This window comes from Tripterygium wilfordii, chromosome 17, assembly GCF_013401445.1.
Source record: "Tripterygium wilfordii isolate XIE 37 chromosome 17, ASM1340144v1, whole genome shotgun sequence".
NCBI classification, from domain to species: Eukaryota; Viridiplantae; Streptophyta; class Magnoliopsida; order Celastrales; family Celastraceae; genus Tripterygium; species Tripterygium wilfordii.
In genome coordinates this window covers 4,458,350-4,474,371 of record NC_052248.1, presented here as the reverse complement: position 1 = coordinate 4,474,371, position 16,022 = coordinate 4,458,350, and the positions used below count along the sequence as shown (strand labels likewise).

At 37.0% G+C, this 16,022-nt stretch overlaps 3 protein-coding genes across 3 annotated transcripts; 2 read left to right on the top strand and 1 right to left on the bottom strand.

Moving 5' to 3' along the window:
• Positions 1–1,157: 1,157 nt before the first annotated feature.
• LOC119981835 (protein FAR-RED IMPAIRED RESPONSE 1-like) lies at positions 1,158–2,131 on the top strand. The gene is made up of 2 exons (XM_038824979.1): positions 1,158–1,993; positions 2,056–2,131. Exons 1-2 carry the CDS (start codon positions 1,158–1,160, stop codon positions 2,129–2,131), a joined length of 912 nt encoding a protein of 303 aa, XP_038680907.1.
• Positions 2,132–2,152: 21 nt separating this feature from the next.
• On the top strand, positions 2,153–3,603 carry LOC119982214 (protein FAR-RED IMPAIRED RESPONSE 1-like). The gene is made up of 2 exons (XM_038825468.1): positions 2,153–3,342; positions 3,437–3,603. The coding sequence occupies exons 1-2, from the start codon at positions 2,179–2,181 to the stop codon at positions 3,473–3,475; spliced, it is 1,203 nt and encodes a 400-aa protein (XP_038681396.1). The 5' UTR covers positions 2,153–2,178; the 3' UTR covers positions 3,476–3,603.
• A 7,887-nt stretch (positions 3,604–11,490) lies between these two features.
• On the bottom strand, positions 11,491–14,499 carry LOC119981834 (receptor-like protein 7). The gene has a single exon (XM_038824978.1). The coding sequence runs from the start codon at positions 14,497–14,499 to the stop codon at positions 11,491–11,493; it is 3,009 nt and encodes a 1,002-aa protein (XP_038680906.1).
• Positions 14,500–16,022: the final 1,523 nt, after the last annotated feature.

Genomic DNA, 16,022 nt, shown 5'->3' with positions numbered 1-16,022 from the left:
GAAATAAAACAATTGGATTTTGCAACTGCTTGCTGCATCAGAGACTTGAGCTTTGCTAATTCGAAAATGTTAAATGGCCCAAGTTATTTCAACCCAACAAATCCCAATCTGTTGTGGCGCTGAGTTGGCTGTCCAGTCATGAAGCCAGCATGGATTTACATGGGTTTTTAAGTCTGGCTCAATTTGTTTCCTGCTTATATCACATACGGTTCCCGCTTCCTCCATTTTGCATTCTCTAACCTAGTTTCTTCTCTCACTTCTTCGCTTAACGATTTCGCAACCTAGTTTCACTCTCATAATCTGTAATGTAGTCATAGTTCACTGCCTCAAAGAGAAGACACATCTCGAGAAGTCGTTTGCAGCTGGAGGGTCATTTAGCAGATTTTATGGGTTTCGTTGATGCGGTATGTGTTCAATGTTTTGCATTGTTTTGTCTAGGTATTTTTTAGGTTGCTCCCACATACAAATAGGAACTTCGCTACTGCCTTTTAAGGATTGCATTGTTTATTTTATAGGGATTTAGTCAGCACAATTGCATTGTTACTTGGGACACATAGAGGAGCTTGGTTAGTGATTTTTTTCGATTGCATTGTTTTGTCTGGGTATTTTTTAGGTTGCTCACACATACCAATAGGAGCTTCGCTACTACCTTTTAAGGATTGCATTGTTTATTTTATAGGGATTTAGTCAGCACAATTGCATTGTTACTTGGGACACATAGAGGAGCTTGGTTAGTGACATTTTTCGATTGCATTGTTTATTTTTGGGTATTTTTTAGGTTGCTCACACATACCAATAGGAGCTTAGCTACTGCCTTTTAAGGATTGCATTGTTTATTTTATAGGGATTTAGTCAGCACAATTGCATTGTTACTTCGGACACATAGAGGAGCTTGGTGAGTGACATTTTTCGATTGCATTGTTTATTTTCGCAGGGATTTAACGATAAATTGGTGAATATCTCCTTATTTGGTCATATGCATTGATTATGTTATGATGATTGTAGTGCATTTATTGGTCCATAGATAGCTATTGCATTGTTTATCTGGTTCATTGCATTATTTTCACATTGGGATTTACTGGTTCATATTTGACATGAATCACATGTTCGTTTTACAACGTAATTGCAGATTTTGTAAAATTTTATTTGGTCTAATAATGGAAAGGCATGATGAAGCATATCATGGGTGGGAGGACCAACAGATTAAGGGATCGAACATGGTCATGAACAATGATATATCTAGTTCATATGAAAGTGTTGAAGGTCTAGGAAATTTTGTTTCAGAAGAAGCTGAAGTTCCGTTGATTGGAATGTTTTTTGAAGATGAAAATCAAATGTTCCAGTATTACAAGAGATATGGGCAACTGATGGGATTTCCTGTGAAGAAAAGGATTGTAAACAAGGATAAGGATGGATTGGTTAAATATTTGACATTCACATGTGGCAGAGCAGATAAAAGCAATACACATACTAACAATTTCATAAATCATCGGTCAAATGCGAAGGTTGATTGTAAAGCTAGGTTGAGAGCCCGTTTATCTAAAGAGGGTAAGTGGGAAATTACAAATTTTATCTATGATCATAACCATGTAATGAGTCCATCGAAGTCGAGGTATTTTAGTTGCAATCGGTTAATTAACCCTCATATTAAAAGGCAACTGGAGATTGATGACATAGCTGGGATTAGAGCCAATAAAAGTCACAATGCCCAGGTAATTGGTGCTGGGGGGCATGAGAAGTTATTGTTTTTGGAACAAGATACTAGAAATTTACTTGCAAAAACTAGACGCTTGCGACTTGGCGAAGGGGATGCCAATGCAATTCAGAGTTATTTCAGCAAGATGCAATCACAGAATGATGGGTTTTTTTCACTAATTGATTGGGATGAGAAAGGTAGGCTGAAAAATGTTTTTTGGACTGATGCAAGGAGTCGGGCAGCTTGTCGTGATTTTGGGGATGTCATTACGTTTGATACGACATATTTGACTAATAAGTATGACATGCCATTCGCCCCATTTGTTGGTGTCAATCACCATGGGCAGTCAATATTATTAGGGTGTGGGCTGATTTCAAACGAAGACACGGACACTTTCATATGGTTATTTCGGACTTGGCTCTCATGTATGCATAATGTTTGTCCCGCTGGGATAATAACTGACCAAGATAGGGCCATGAAAAATGCAAATTGAAGTTGTGTTTCCTTCAGCTAGGCATAGATTATGTTTGTGGCACATCATGAAGAAGGTGCCTAAGAAGCTTGGTTCGTACAAAGAATATGAGAATATTATTTATGATTTGGGTGAAGCTGTTTATGAATCGCAGAGCACGTATGAGTTTGAAAGGTGCGGGGAATCTATGATTTCTAAATTTCATTTGGCAGATAATGGTTGGTTGAAAACAATGTATGATCTTAGAGAGAAGTGGGTTCCAATATATGTGAAGAACTTCTTTTGGGCTGGTATGTCGTCCACTCAGAGAAGCGAGGCTGTGAATGCATTTTTTGATGGTTATGTGAACTCGAAAACTACTCTTAGACAGTTTGTGGAGCAGTACAACAATGCATTAAGGGACAAAGCTGAAAAGGAAAGTAAAGCGGATTTTAATTCATTCAACAAGCAACTCAAATGTGCTACTTCATATGGAATGGAGAAACAAATTCTGAATTTGTACACTCAAAACAAGTTCAAAGAGTTTCAAAATGAGTTGACAGGGTTGATTTATTGTGGCATTAAATCTGTGGTTAACAATGAAAATATGACACATTTTTATGTTGAAGAGGATGTATTCTTTGGAGATAAAAGAAGGAAGAAAGTTGAATACAATGTGTGCTATGACAGCACTTCATCGACTGTCTTTTGTACATGCTGCAGGTTCGAGTTCAGGGGTATATTGTGCAGACATGCTATAATCGTGTTGGTTCGTAATGGACATGATCTAATCCCAGCTCATTATATCTTTAGGCGTTGGAGAAAAGACATAAGGAGACCTTATTCTAGAGTTAAGGTATATTATGATGGAATGGAGATTACAGGCGACCAACAACGGTATGATAAATTGTGTAACATGTTCACATATCTGGCAGATTTGGCGGCTGACAGCGAACAAAATTTCAATTATGTTGTGAACTTGATTGAAGGTGCAATGAGCATTGTTAGTGCGTTGAGCAATGCCACACCTGTTAGTGCATTGAATGTGGCTGGTTTCTCAAATGATCTGTTAATGACAAGAGGCAAAGGACGTCCTCCATCTGTGAGGAAGAAAAGGATTTTCAAGAGGTCTGCTAGGAGCAGCAAAAGCAGCAATGAAGTGCTGCCAGCATCAACTGGAACAAGTGGAAGCATGGTAAGTTTTATTCGCTTTCTTAGTGCCAATTTTGTCCTTCAATGTAATATGTAATTCATTGACCTTTTATTTTTTTTGGCTATTTGATGTGCAGGACGCAAGTGAGGTGGATGGGTCAAGCTTCATGTATTGAGGGGATGAATTAGTTTATATATGTTTATGTTTTATGTTGTTGAAGGAACAAATACATTGGTGTTACGTAGACTATTTATATATTAATTATGATGTGAAGGAACAATGTGGTGGATTGCATTGCTTTTACCTCACATTGCATTGATAAATTGATTAGGGATTTTTGAGGTAACCTACAACCAGCCGTGATGTGATAAAAACACAAATTTTGTGGACGTTGCATTGTTTTTACCTCACATTACATTGATACATTGATTAGGGATTTTTTAGGTAACCTACAACCACCTGTGATGTAATAAATTTTATGCTTGCATTGTTTTTTTGTTCATGTTTTGTGGTAGGATTTGACACTCAGTTGAGAATACCACAAATTTTATGGACATTGCATTGTTCTTAGCTGAAATTGCATGTATCCATTGGTTAGTGTGGTCAAACTACCAAGCAATAAACAATGCAATTGACTACATTAGAGATGTGCTCATACTGCATTGTTTTGCATGATAACTTACAAAATTAATACTTCAACTGTAGTACCAAAAAAATATTTACAATTCTTGTAATTGTTCTTAGCTGAAATTGCATTGTTCTTAGCTGAAATTGCATGTATCCATTGGTTAGTGTGGCCAAACTGCCAAGCAATAAACAATGCAATTCACTACATTAGAGATGTGCTCACACTGCATTATTTTGCATGATGACTTACAAAATTAATACTTCAACTGTAGTACCAAAAAAATATTTACACTTCTTGTAATTCCTAACCCAACCTTTTGGCACCATCCCCCCATACATGGCCTTTGTCATTGAGAAGCAAATGAACAACATGAGCTCTAAACCTATGAATATCTTCCTCTTTCAAAGTCCGCGGGATTGGTTTGTTGGTGAATGTGCACTCCATTATGAGCATGACAATGATTCCACAATCGACACTGTTTAAAAAACAAATAAACTACAATTAAAAAAAGATAATTATTAAATTGCATTTAAGTTCAATGTCTTACAATTTTTTGGAGAACTTACGATGCTGTTGGTTGTTGGGGTGTGTCCCTAACTGTTGAGAATGATGACTCTGTATTTGATGAGACGCCGGATGGGAATTTAGAATCGTAGACCTAATCTGTTATGTGAAAAAAAAATTAGGTACATATTCTGAAAAATTTGATACTGTGAAATTAAGTAAGTGTACCAATAGGTTTGCGTCTTCTGAGAATGGATCTTTTCCATTTTTTCGACGCGGTAGTAAGGAATTGTAATGTTTCCAACTTCGCTCTTCAAGGTCAAGGACAAGTAATGTCCAATGATTTGCAGTTGCCTGTGATCCTTTGCTATGAAGTGGAAAGAGTATCTTCTTGTAATCCTTAACTTCCCCCACAAGCTTGTCTATCAACTTTTGCTTCACAGGCTCATCATTGTTTGTTCAGATGTATGCCTGAGTATAATGCATTTGATAATTATTGACATTGTTTTAATGCATGCATGAAAAATCAATTAAATTGCCTACCAGACAAGAGCTGGTCACTGCCAACGGTCGCTCAACAGTTTCATCATCTCCTTGTTCCCTTGTTAGCAACTCAGACAATGCATCAATAATCTATAAATTTGAATGAGATATGTCATCAATATAATCAAATTAATGCAAAAACAATGCACTTAAAGTAAATAGTAATTCAATCAGTTAAAACCAATTCAATTTAAAAAAACAAATTGATAAACCCACTTGTTAAATGGGTGTGCGTAAACCAATGCAATTCAGGTAATAACCAATGCAATTCAAATACATTGATAAACCCAATGCAATTGACATTCATATACTTCTGCTTACATTATTTGATGTCATGCCACTCCCCGCCAATGACAGTAGTTCAAAGAACCGAATTTCATTCTCCCCTGCTCCAGACCATACAATTGTGCTGCAAGAACATGGCGTCAATCAAATATTAAGCTTGAAATCAATACAAAAGAAGAAACTAACTAAAAAGTAGGTTACCCTTCTTTTGCATATTCTGAAAGTTGGGCAAATCTTTTTTGCTCTTCATTTGTCAATAATGGTATTATTGGCAGTGGGGCTTTCTTCATTTTCTTAGTAACATTGTTTTGGGGTCAAAATCTTCAAAATCTTTACATTCATTTTTGGCAACTTGTTCCTCATCAATCACCCTCTTTGTTGTGTGCAATGGATTATACTTCTCTTCGTACTAAAAGTCTGAAATTATCAATGGTCTTCTTGATCGAGTCTGCACGTTTTTTATCATAGATCTTGTCTTCTCCTTTTGCTTGCAAGCCTTTTCTTTCTTGTTTCTCTTAGGTGGGGGAGTTGGAGTTGATGGTGCAGTTTCTTTCTTTTCTTCTTCAGCTCTGTCATTTAGACGCTCAACCAGCACCAGGTTTACTTCTCTTAGACGCTGTAAGCTCTCGGACATCTCATCAATTTGTTTTTGTTTTTCTTCATTATCAGTTTTCAATTTTTCATTTTCATCTCTCAAAACATGTAAGCGAACGAAAACATCCTTCAAAATATCATCCTTATCCTTCAAAGTTTGCTTCAATGTAGCTTCTTCATCATTAGGCACACTATCATTTCTTTGGTCTCCATGTAAATCTGGAGGTCTTAAAGTAGTGCATTGTACACCACTTATCTCATCAATGTAGACTTCAACATTTTCACTAACAATGTAATCATTCACAATTTGTTGTTCATTGTCATATGTGGTTTCATCTGCATCTTCATCATCAGTTACTCCCTCTAAATCACCTTATTTGGTATCTCCATCATCTTTACCTTCATCATTTTTCACTTCTTTATCATCCACTTCCTCATCATCCACTTCCTCATCATCCACTTCCTCATCATCCACTTCATCTTCCCCTTCATCATCGCTTGATTCATAGCTCCCAGAGCTAACTTCTTGCTTTGAGGCTTCACTTATTATTGTCTCCTCCTCAGTACGGACTAGTTCAGATGGATATACCTGGTATAGAACAATGACATTGTTTGCAATAAGGAATTTAAGCTATGGACATATATTTAAGTACTAATAAATACTAATTTAAGCCTTTGACATTGAATACAGTATCAATGTAATTACAGAATTTATAAATAAATAGAGTAAGTGTTACCTGTCCATGCTTTAATTTGATGATGTATTGGATTTTGAAGTCCTTTGGAAACTTTCTCAGGTCCCACTTCATGAAGCTTGGGAATAGGCCATTCTCAATTGGAGTGATAGTAGTCGTGCGCTCGCAATACCAATACTGCACATATGCAAATAATTAGTTCAATAACCACTTCATATATATGTATAGACACATTATTTTACTTACCGACATAAGCGTAACACATCCATTTACTTTTTCAGGAGCATTGCTACATTTTCTAATTGATTCCATCAAATAACTAGCAATGGCCTTTGACCAATTGAAATTCTTCATATACTCTAGATCTTCGACGTATGGGATGAACCCCCACGACAATCCATCTGAGAAGGTGGAGAAGAATAGTGTCAAGCATAGGTATAGCATTATCAACCTAGCAACATCCTGCGCATCGACTTCACGTACACCTCCTATTGCTTTATATATTGCAGACTTAAGAGTAATTGCTTTCATAATTTTTACTTCCTTTGCAAAAGTCCTTTTTACAAACTCTGAATCAGTTAGTTTCCCTTGTCTAGCAATGGCCATCTCAATATCTCCCGAGCATACCCCAAATATAAGTTCAACGTCATTCGCAGTAACGTTTAACTTCTTTCCCCCAACATGAATGCTTCTCTTCTGCTGTCATATATACAGATGATATCACAAATTATATTATCATTCTTCCTAGTCTTTACTTCTGGTGTTCTTCCCACCCATTGCTTTAATAAATTCCAACATGGTGTCTTTTTCAACCTCTTCTTATGCTCCCTTCGTAAAGTCAAATTCTTAAGTACCGTTGCTATTGCCTCAAGATTTGATTTGTACTGAAGCGGATAATCTTTAACCATGTTGATTTGATAGGCCTGTAAAAAGATGTTAATAAGATTACATTTTCATTTAGAACAATGCAATAAACATTTCCATGCAATGCAGTAAGTTATATGTAAGTCATTGGACAAGCTTAGCTTCGTCTGATCCACCTAAAAAATCCCTACCTTACACATTTAAATGCACTGAAATTCAAGTTAAGTGGGGATGGGGCTGTAAAACAATGCAACTAACAAAAAGAACAACGCAAATCAATCAAGAAGTCTCCCCAATTAAAAATTGGTGGACCAAAACTTTGTGGACATGCTCAGATAGGTCTGAGTTCCTCAAAATCCCCTACCAAAATCAACACTGCAGTGCAATGCAATTTCAATGAAATCGGGCAGTAAACACTGCAATTGAGTACATTAAGGTCAATGCAATTGACCTTAATGTTAAGGCCATGATAAGAGGGTTGTGAGTTCCCTAAAAAAAACCCTAGCCAAATAAACATTGGGGTGGAATACAATTCAATGGAAAAACTCAGATTGGTGTGACCACCTAAAACATTCCTACACATTTCCATGCAATGCAATTCCATTGAAATGAGGCTGTAAAAGCATAAATGTGTGTGCTATCAGTCAAGAAGCTGCCCTAATTAAACAATGCAATTCAGTAAACATTCATGGAAAATCTAAGATGGGTGTGAATTCCCCAAAAATCCCCAAGCAAAATCCACAATGTTATGCAGCAGACAAAAAATGCCTCCCCTGAAGAACAATGCAATGATTTAATGAATCACATCAATGGATTAGAAATGAGTTCATCCACAAATTAAACCCTAAACCTACACAGAAAAACAATGCTAGGCAGCTCACGTGGTTGATTATGTCATCTTCAGTTGGCAAACATCGAAAAAACATACCCATATTAACAATGCAACACACAAAATTGATTGGAAAAACTCAGATTGGTGTGACCACCTGAAACATTCCTACACATTTCCATGCAATGCAATTCCATTGAAATGAGGCTGTAAAAGCATAAATGTGTGTGCTATCAGTCAAGAAGCCGCCCTAATTAAACAATGCAATTAAGCAAACATTCATGGAAAATCTAAGCAAAATCCACAATGTTATGCAGCAGACAAAAAAGCATCCCCTGAAGAACAATGCAATGATTTACTGAAACACATCAATGGATCAGAAATGGGTTAATCCACAAATTACTCCCTAAACGTACACTAAAAAAACAATGCAAGGCAGCTCATATTGATTGATTATGTCAGCTTCAGTTGGCAAACATAGAAAAACCATACCCATATTAACAATGCAACACACAAACTTGATTGGAAAATCGCATATAAGTGTAGGTTCCCCCAAAAATCCCTAACAATAAAAGCAAAGATAGCTGAAACAGCTTAATGGAAGCTATAACCTTGAAGTTTTTTCGTCCTTACCCTTATTGTCAGCTAAAAATTATTCTACGTATAGACACGAAAGTCATCGACGATGCAGAACAACATGTATCTTTAGGTTATCAATAAATATATCACAATACCTTGAAATTTTTATTCCCGTTGCACTGATTTTCACCTGCACAGCAACCTTTAAACAAGGAAAACGACTCGAATCATCTCCATTAACATAATCGATGATGAAGAAGACAAGAAATAGGAGGAAAAGCTTCGAACAATGCAAAACGGGAGGAAAAGCAAATGGGTTTGGGTTACGTTTTCAATGTAAGAGTGGTTCTGGCCATTAAATGATCTCCCCGATTCTCGAGCTTCATTTCAAATTTAATATTTCAAATTTACATTATTGGCAAATCGACTTGGGCAATGTTGGGCTAAAAATACTTAGGCCATTTAGCAGGTCCGTTGCTGATTTTTAAGTTTCACTTACTGAACTTACAATATTAGTCTACAGGGTCTGCCCTAAAAGGCTCTTTCTGAACAAGAAGTTTTTGAGTTTCACATGTAGTTCATTGTGGAAGAGCACTTTTTAAGCTCTACCAGGTCAATTGGCAGCATTTCAGCAAGAAAATCACAGGATTTGAACTTCTCTAGTTCTTGATCAGGCAGCAAGTCACATGGTCGAGGAGTGACACTACTTGTGATCCCCTCACCATCAGTGCTTGTCCATGGTACTTTCTTGGCATTCGATATATAAGGGCCGTGCTGGGCCCCGCCCTTACAGCCCTCACGGACTGAGCTGGGATATCCAGCCCACCAGGTCTGGAACGCCAGGTGATGCAGGCCCGAGACAGGCCGACCCTAGGGCTAACCACTTGGTTTGGCAAGTTAACATTTTTATATGTAATAATATTTATCATTTGATTTAATAAATATGTAAAGAAGTTCATTTATATTGATGTTTTTTTTTTTTGATTTAGGACTCATAGTGATGCAAAAATTGTAATTGTAATGGTAACTTGTAATTGTTACATTTGTTATAAATTTAAAAGATATGGATCTAATTTGATTACATAGGACAATTCAACATATAATGTAAGCGTTTGGGAGTGTTGTGAGGTGTGGTGAGGTGTTGTGAGGTAAAAAGTTATGGTGCTATGAGGTGAGTTGGAACGTAAAAGTTGTTTGGTGTGTTACAAAAAACTGTGGTGTTGTGAGGTGTGTTGCAACTGAACACAGTTGCATGAAATTCATTCAATCAATCTAATTTACAATTTCTTTAATATATATTTATCATATTAATAAATAATAATATATTATTATTAAGTTGACGAGACCGTCGCAATCGACCCTAGGGCCTTTGGTGGATCGGGCCTCATGTTTTGGTCTTCGCGGGCCAGCCCACATGACATCTCTAGCTATGTTGTAGATTAGAGCAGAGTTCATTGTAAATTTGGTAAGAGGTTTCGAATTTTTAATTTTAAAAATATAATTATATTTTGATCGGTTTTAGGAATCTAACAATATATTTTTTTATTAGAAACAAAAATTAAATTCAACAAGAAAATTATACGGAATGATTTTGATTTATATCCAACACTTCAGAATTGTCGTGTACAATTAATAATAAATTTAATTTTTGTCGACCAAAAAATATATGGTTGGATTAGTAACAAATCAAAATAGAAATATAATTTTTCAAAATTTTTTTTCATTTCTTTCAGCCCCTAATTTATCTGCAGTAGTAGTGTTTCTACAGGGCACTCCTTTTTTCTTCTTGAAATTGTGATCTTCAATCGGTGCTCGTTCTTGGGGTTAATGGGGCTGCACTGCATTTTGTCGTTCATGTGACCCATTTTGGGGATCTAATTGATGATGGCTACATCAATTATATTCTTTTGGTGAAGGTGGATGGAAACTTACCAAAGAAAATTTGATGGTAGCAAAACGCAAGAATAAAACAACATAGAGTTACATTTCGCACCACCATCTACAAAAGCTAATATTTTAGGTCTGTATAATGAATCATAAGTCACTTGGAGGTGCTATTTATTTTGTGACGTTTATTGATGACCACCACTCTAGAAAAGTGTGGGCCTTTGCTTTGAAAACTAAAGATGAGATGATGGAGATTTTTAAAACAATTTTATGCAAAAGTTGAAAGGGCAGAGAGGGAAGGGTGAGACAATTGAAGTGTGTACGTGCAGACAATGGTGGTGAGTATTGTGGACAATTTGAGTACTGCAGAAGACTTGGGTATTAATTTTTCTTCATAATTTTTTGGAGCTTTGTGAATGTCAAATTTTACAGACGTTCTTGCCTCCAACGCTTGTGCAAATGTTGCTTTTCGCAAACTGATCTGGATAAGAAGTTCATTTGATACTTAAGCATCTCATATCTTTATTTCCATTTTGTTGCTCTTTTATTTTATTATGTTTATGGTGCATGAAAACACAAAAAAGACTACCCAGGCAAACTTTTTAAGAAACAGCAGCTTATTTTTGTTAAAGCCAAACCTAATAAAAACAGTAGAGAGATGGTATACATAGAGGGATAGAGAAACATTTAAAAAAAAAAAAACAAAAGCGCACACAGAAGTGGAACCAACATAAGAAGATACTTGAACCATGCACACATAATCTGGAAATGACTCAGGAAATTCACTCTCTTTGTCCCCTTCTTGTTTTCAGCCTTCTCCTTTTTTGTTGCTTCCTACCAAAGGTTTCCACAAACCATTCATGTTTCCATGCGGTGAATCTGAGTCCGGCGACAACTCCAACAACCACTCCACTTGCATATCCAATCGCAACTATCATCCACAAAATATATGCTGAAGAACCACCCGAGCCCTGATCATCTTCGCCAGTCGAAGGCGATGGAGGTGATTCCCCTGCATTTCTGCAGAACTTCGACAATGGGAAGCCACACAATCCCAAGTTATCCTTGTATGAATTGTTATCAAATGTAGCAAATTGTTTCCCTTGTGGTATAGGACCAATGAGCTGATTACAAGAGACATTAAAGAATGAAAGGAATGTTAGATGCGTGAATTCCTGTGGAATCTCTCCTGAAAGCATGTTGCTCGAAAAATCCAACGATTCAAGCACTGTGAGGTTTTCTATAGCCGATGGGATGTGACCTGAGAGACGGTTGTTGGAAAGGTTAAGTAAAAGGAGATTCTTCAAAGTTGCAATGGATTCTGGGATCTCCCCTTCAAAATTGTTGCTTGAAACATCAATAGCTGCAAAGACTTGAGGTATCATCTTATAATCCATGCTGACACCTTTGTTGACCAAAGTTAATCTATAATTGTAAATTTGTTCGAACCGTAAACTAAAACCCAATAAAGTCGTATTTTGTGTCATATACGAAAAGTGCTCCACATCAGAATTTCTCATGCCATTCCACTTCTGAAAGTACTTAGATGGTAGAATGCCAGTGAAACCATTGTGGGAGATGTCAATGATCCGTAATGCGGAGAATTCAAATCCAGTTGCAGGGCTTTCAACTGTGCCAAAATTTTTGTTGGATCTCAAGATGAGGACTTGCAAATTATGCAGAGCTCCCAACCAAAACGGGAATGTGTCACTAATCTGATTGTCACCAACATGTAGAACCTCTAACATTTTATGGTTAGCCAATGACTTCGGTAACGTTCCTTGCAATTCATTATGAGCTAAATTGATCATCCTCAACATACTTCCATTCGTTAATGTTTCTGGAATGGTTCCACGGAAAAAGTTTTGTTCAAGATTTAAAATGTTCAGACTGTTCACCTTGTCGAACAAACATTGCGGAAGCATGCCACTCAAGTTGTTGAATGACAAATCAAGGATATATAGGTAAGGTAGATGGCAGAAGGTTGAAGAAATTTCTCCACTCAAACTGTTGTTTGAGAAGGTATACCAGATAATGGAAGGTGGTGGTCTGGGGACTGGACCTTGGATCTTGTTACCATCTAGCATTAGGAATTTTATATTACCAAGGCCCGAGATCAATGCAGGTTGCTCAAAGCCGGTCAAAAAATTGAAATCAAGTGCTATAACCTCCAAAGTTTCTCTACTGATGTTCCATAACCAGCTCGGAATCTGGCCGTGGATTTTATTACCATTGAGATTCAAGTATTCCAGTTTATCTTGGTACCTAAGGAAGTCAGGGAACTCCCTTAAGTTGCACGAACCGAGTCCTAGCACAAGCCACTTTCGAAGAGTAGCGTTTGCATTGGTCACATGGAGCAATGTAATATCATTCCCTGATATACCAAAGCTTCTCACGTGTTGGAGGTTGAAAAATGGGTTTAGATCAACAATGCCGCTCAAGTGATTTTCGCTCAAATAAATAGCTTCAAGCTTCACAAGTTCTGAAATTTGATGAGGAAAAGGGCCGTGGAATTCATTGGAAGCAAGGTCTAAGAGGGCTAACCAAGTGAGGTTTGTTAGCCAATGTGGAATTTGACCTCTTAAACGGTTATACCAGAGTTGCAAATAATCGAGTCGAGTGAAGTTTTTGAGAAAGTGAGGGATTTCACCATTTATATTGCAATTCAGAAGGCCCAACTTAGTTAATTCAGTTTGCTTTTCAAGCCAGAACAAGGACCCACAACTAAAATTATCATTGCCTGAAATTGGGAAAGTGGTAAGCTGTGTAAGGTTTGCGAATGAAGAAGGGATTTGGCCAAAGAAGTTATTCTTACCGAGTGCGAGGACGGTGATATTGCTAAGATTACCGAGGGAAGATGGGATTGGGCCCGAAAAGTTGCAATACATAATAATCAATTTAGTCAAGGAATGAAGGCTTCCTATTGACGGAGGTAGTCCACCTGAGAATTTTGTAGCTGGAATCGATAAGAACTTGAGAGGAGAGCCCCAGTGAAATTCAGGCAGATGACCAACAAGTTCTTCATTCACCCCTACATTGAGAAACTGCAGGTTTGGTAAGTGAAAAATTCCCATTGGAAATCTACCAAGTAGGCCACATCTATAAAGACTAAGAGATGATAATGAAGACAAATTTGCAACCTTTTCAGGGATTGCAGCAGATAAATCTACATTGTCAAGATGGAGTTTCTCAATGTGAGTTAAATTTTGGACTAACCATGTCAGGTCAGGACTTGTGAGCTCCAGCATTCTTGCATTTGATTCATCCAAATCTCCTGCCAAATCAAGAGATCTTAATCTACTCAACCCTGCTATTTCTAATGGAATCTTACCATAGAATTTGGAGGAGGAGAGATTAAGATCAACTAGCCTTTGAAAACTGCCAAACCTGGAAGGGATTTGGGAGGAGTTGAAATGATTGTCAGCAAGGTTGAGGCTTTCAAGGTAGCGTAGATGGAAAAGGCTGCTACTGGAATTGATAGAACCATAGAGGCAACTGCTACTGAGGTCAAGGCTAATGACGTGGCCGGTGTGCTGATCACACACCACACCATCCCACAAACAGCAGTCTGGATTCTCTTTTTGTTGATTCCATGATATCGTCTTTGGATAAGCAGAGGCATCAGACGAAGCTGATTTGTCGACGATAAAGCTTCGCTTGAATTGCAGCAATGCCAAACTTTCTTCATTGTGACATAGGAGTGGTGTCATGTGCATAGGAAAAACCAAGATTAATAGCAAGAAAAGCAAGGCCATAAATCGTAAGTGATACAATAATAGTGAAGAAGCCATTGGATATGATGAGATGATGAATAAAAGAGAGATATAAGCCAGCCATTTATAAGCGTACAATTTGAGAAACACTCGCTATCTTTACAATTTCAAAGTCTTCCTTGACTCAAAGTCAAGTGAAGTCAAGCCATGCCGTGAATTTGAAGTAATGAAATTGCTCTCTAAAGTCATGCCCCGTATTTTCGAAGTAATTAGTGGAGTAATTAGTCAACTAATTACTCCACTAATTAAGTTGTTCGTACTAATTACTCCACTAAATAAGTTGTCGCCATCATGGTGGATTACCCAAGTCACTCCCATGATTGTTGCTCAAATCACGCTACTATGAATCTCCATCAAGTCTGCTATTTTCCTGGCTAATTAGCTTCCACTTGGTGCACTTTTGTCATCTTCGTGGCCCTAGGTTTCAAAGGATGCTCATCTTAGTCATCTATGTCTTGCGCGAATTCTTCTTGAATACCCATATCGTATCACAAGTCAAGTCATGCACTGTATTTGAAGGGCAAAATATAACATTTGAGCAAACTTTCACAACTAGGATTGTTCCTGTGTTAACATGACATCTATTCGTCCTTCAAATAAGATAGTAGTCGGAAAAATCCAACGTAACATCTATTCGGCATTGGAATAATCCTAGTTGGTAAACTTTGACAAAGATGCACAATATTATCTCTAAACTATTAACATCCAACACTTTTAGTGCTTAAACTATACAACAAAACAATTTGGAGATTTTGAAGAGTTAGGTATTTTGAGGATTTTGTGAGATGACATGCGTAAAATTTAAGTCAAATGGGATGACATGTGTAAAAATTAGGCCAATTGGGATGCCACATATGTTTTTTCTGATGCCGGAATCATTTTATGGATGAACGGGGTACCTTTAATAGTTTAGGGACAATTTTAAGAGCAAAAAAAGTTTAAAGACAAAAATGAAATCAATGGTATGGTTGAGGGACCAAACGTTTTGTCGTATTTGAAGTAATGAAATTGCTCACTCAAGTCATGTCGTGGTAAAATATGAAATTGCTCACTCAAGTCATGTCATGGTAAAATATGTGATAGTAATTTCACTCAAAGCACATAGATATACGCTATCACTTCATCAGGGATCTGGTTAGTAAAGGAGAAATTTGTTTGGAGATCATAAACACTCATCAACAGCTTGCAGATGTTCTTACAAAGGCACCAACAATGGAGAAGCTGGAGATTTTTTTGAAGAACATGAAAATTGCAAATTAAGAGGGGGTGTTGAATTATAATTTGCATTTCCAGATAATTATAGCATTCTCCAGAAAGTTCTAGTATTCAGAGATAGATAAGTTTTCCATCAAGTGTCTCTTAGTATTCCAAAGCATGCATTAATGATCTAAGTTTCTAGGCTTCTCTTCTTCTAGATTTATCTGTACAAGTCTATATAAGTGGGCTGTAAAAGTCTTGTAGTGAACTCAGATTGTACTAAAACAAAGACAAAGAGCTGTAGCTCCAAACTAAATAAAAGAAGTTTGTTTATCATCATCAAA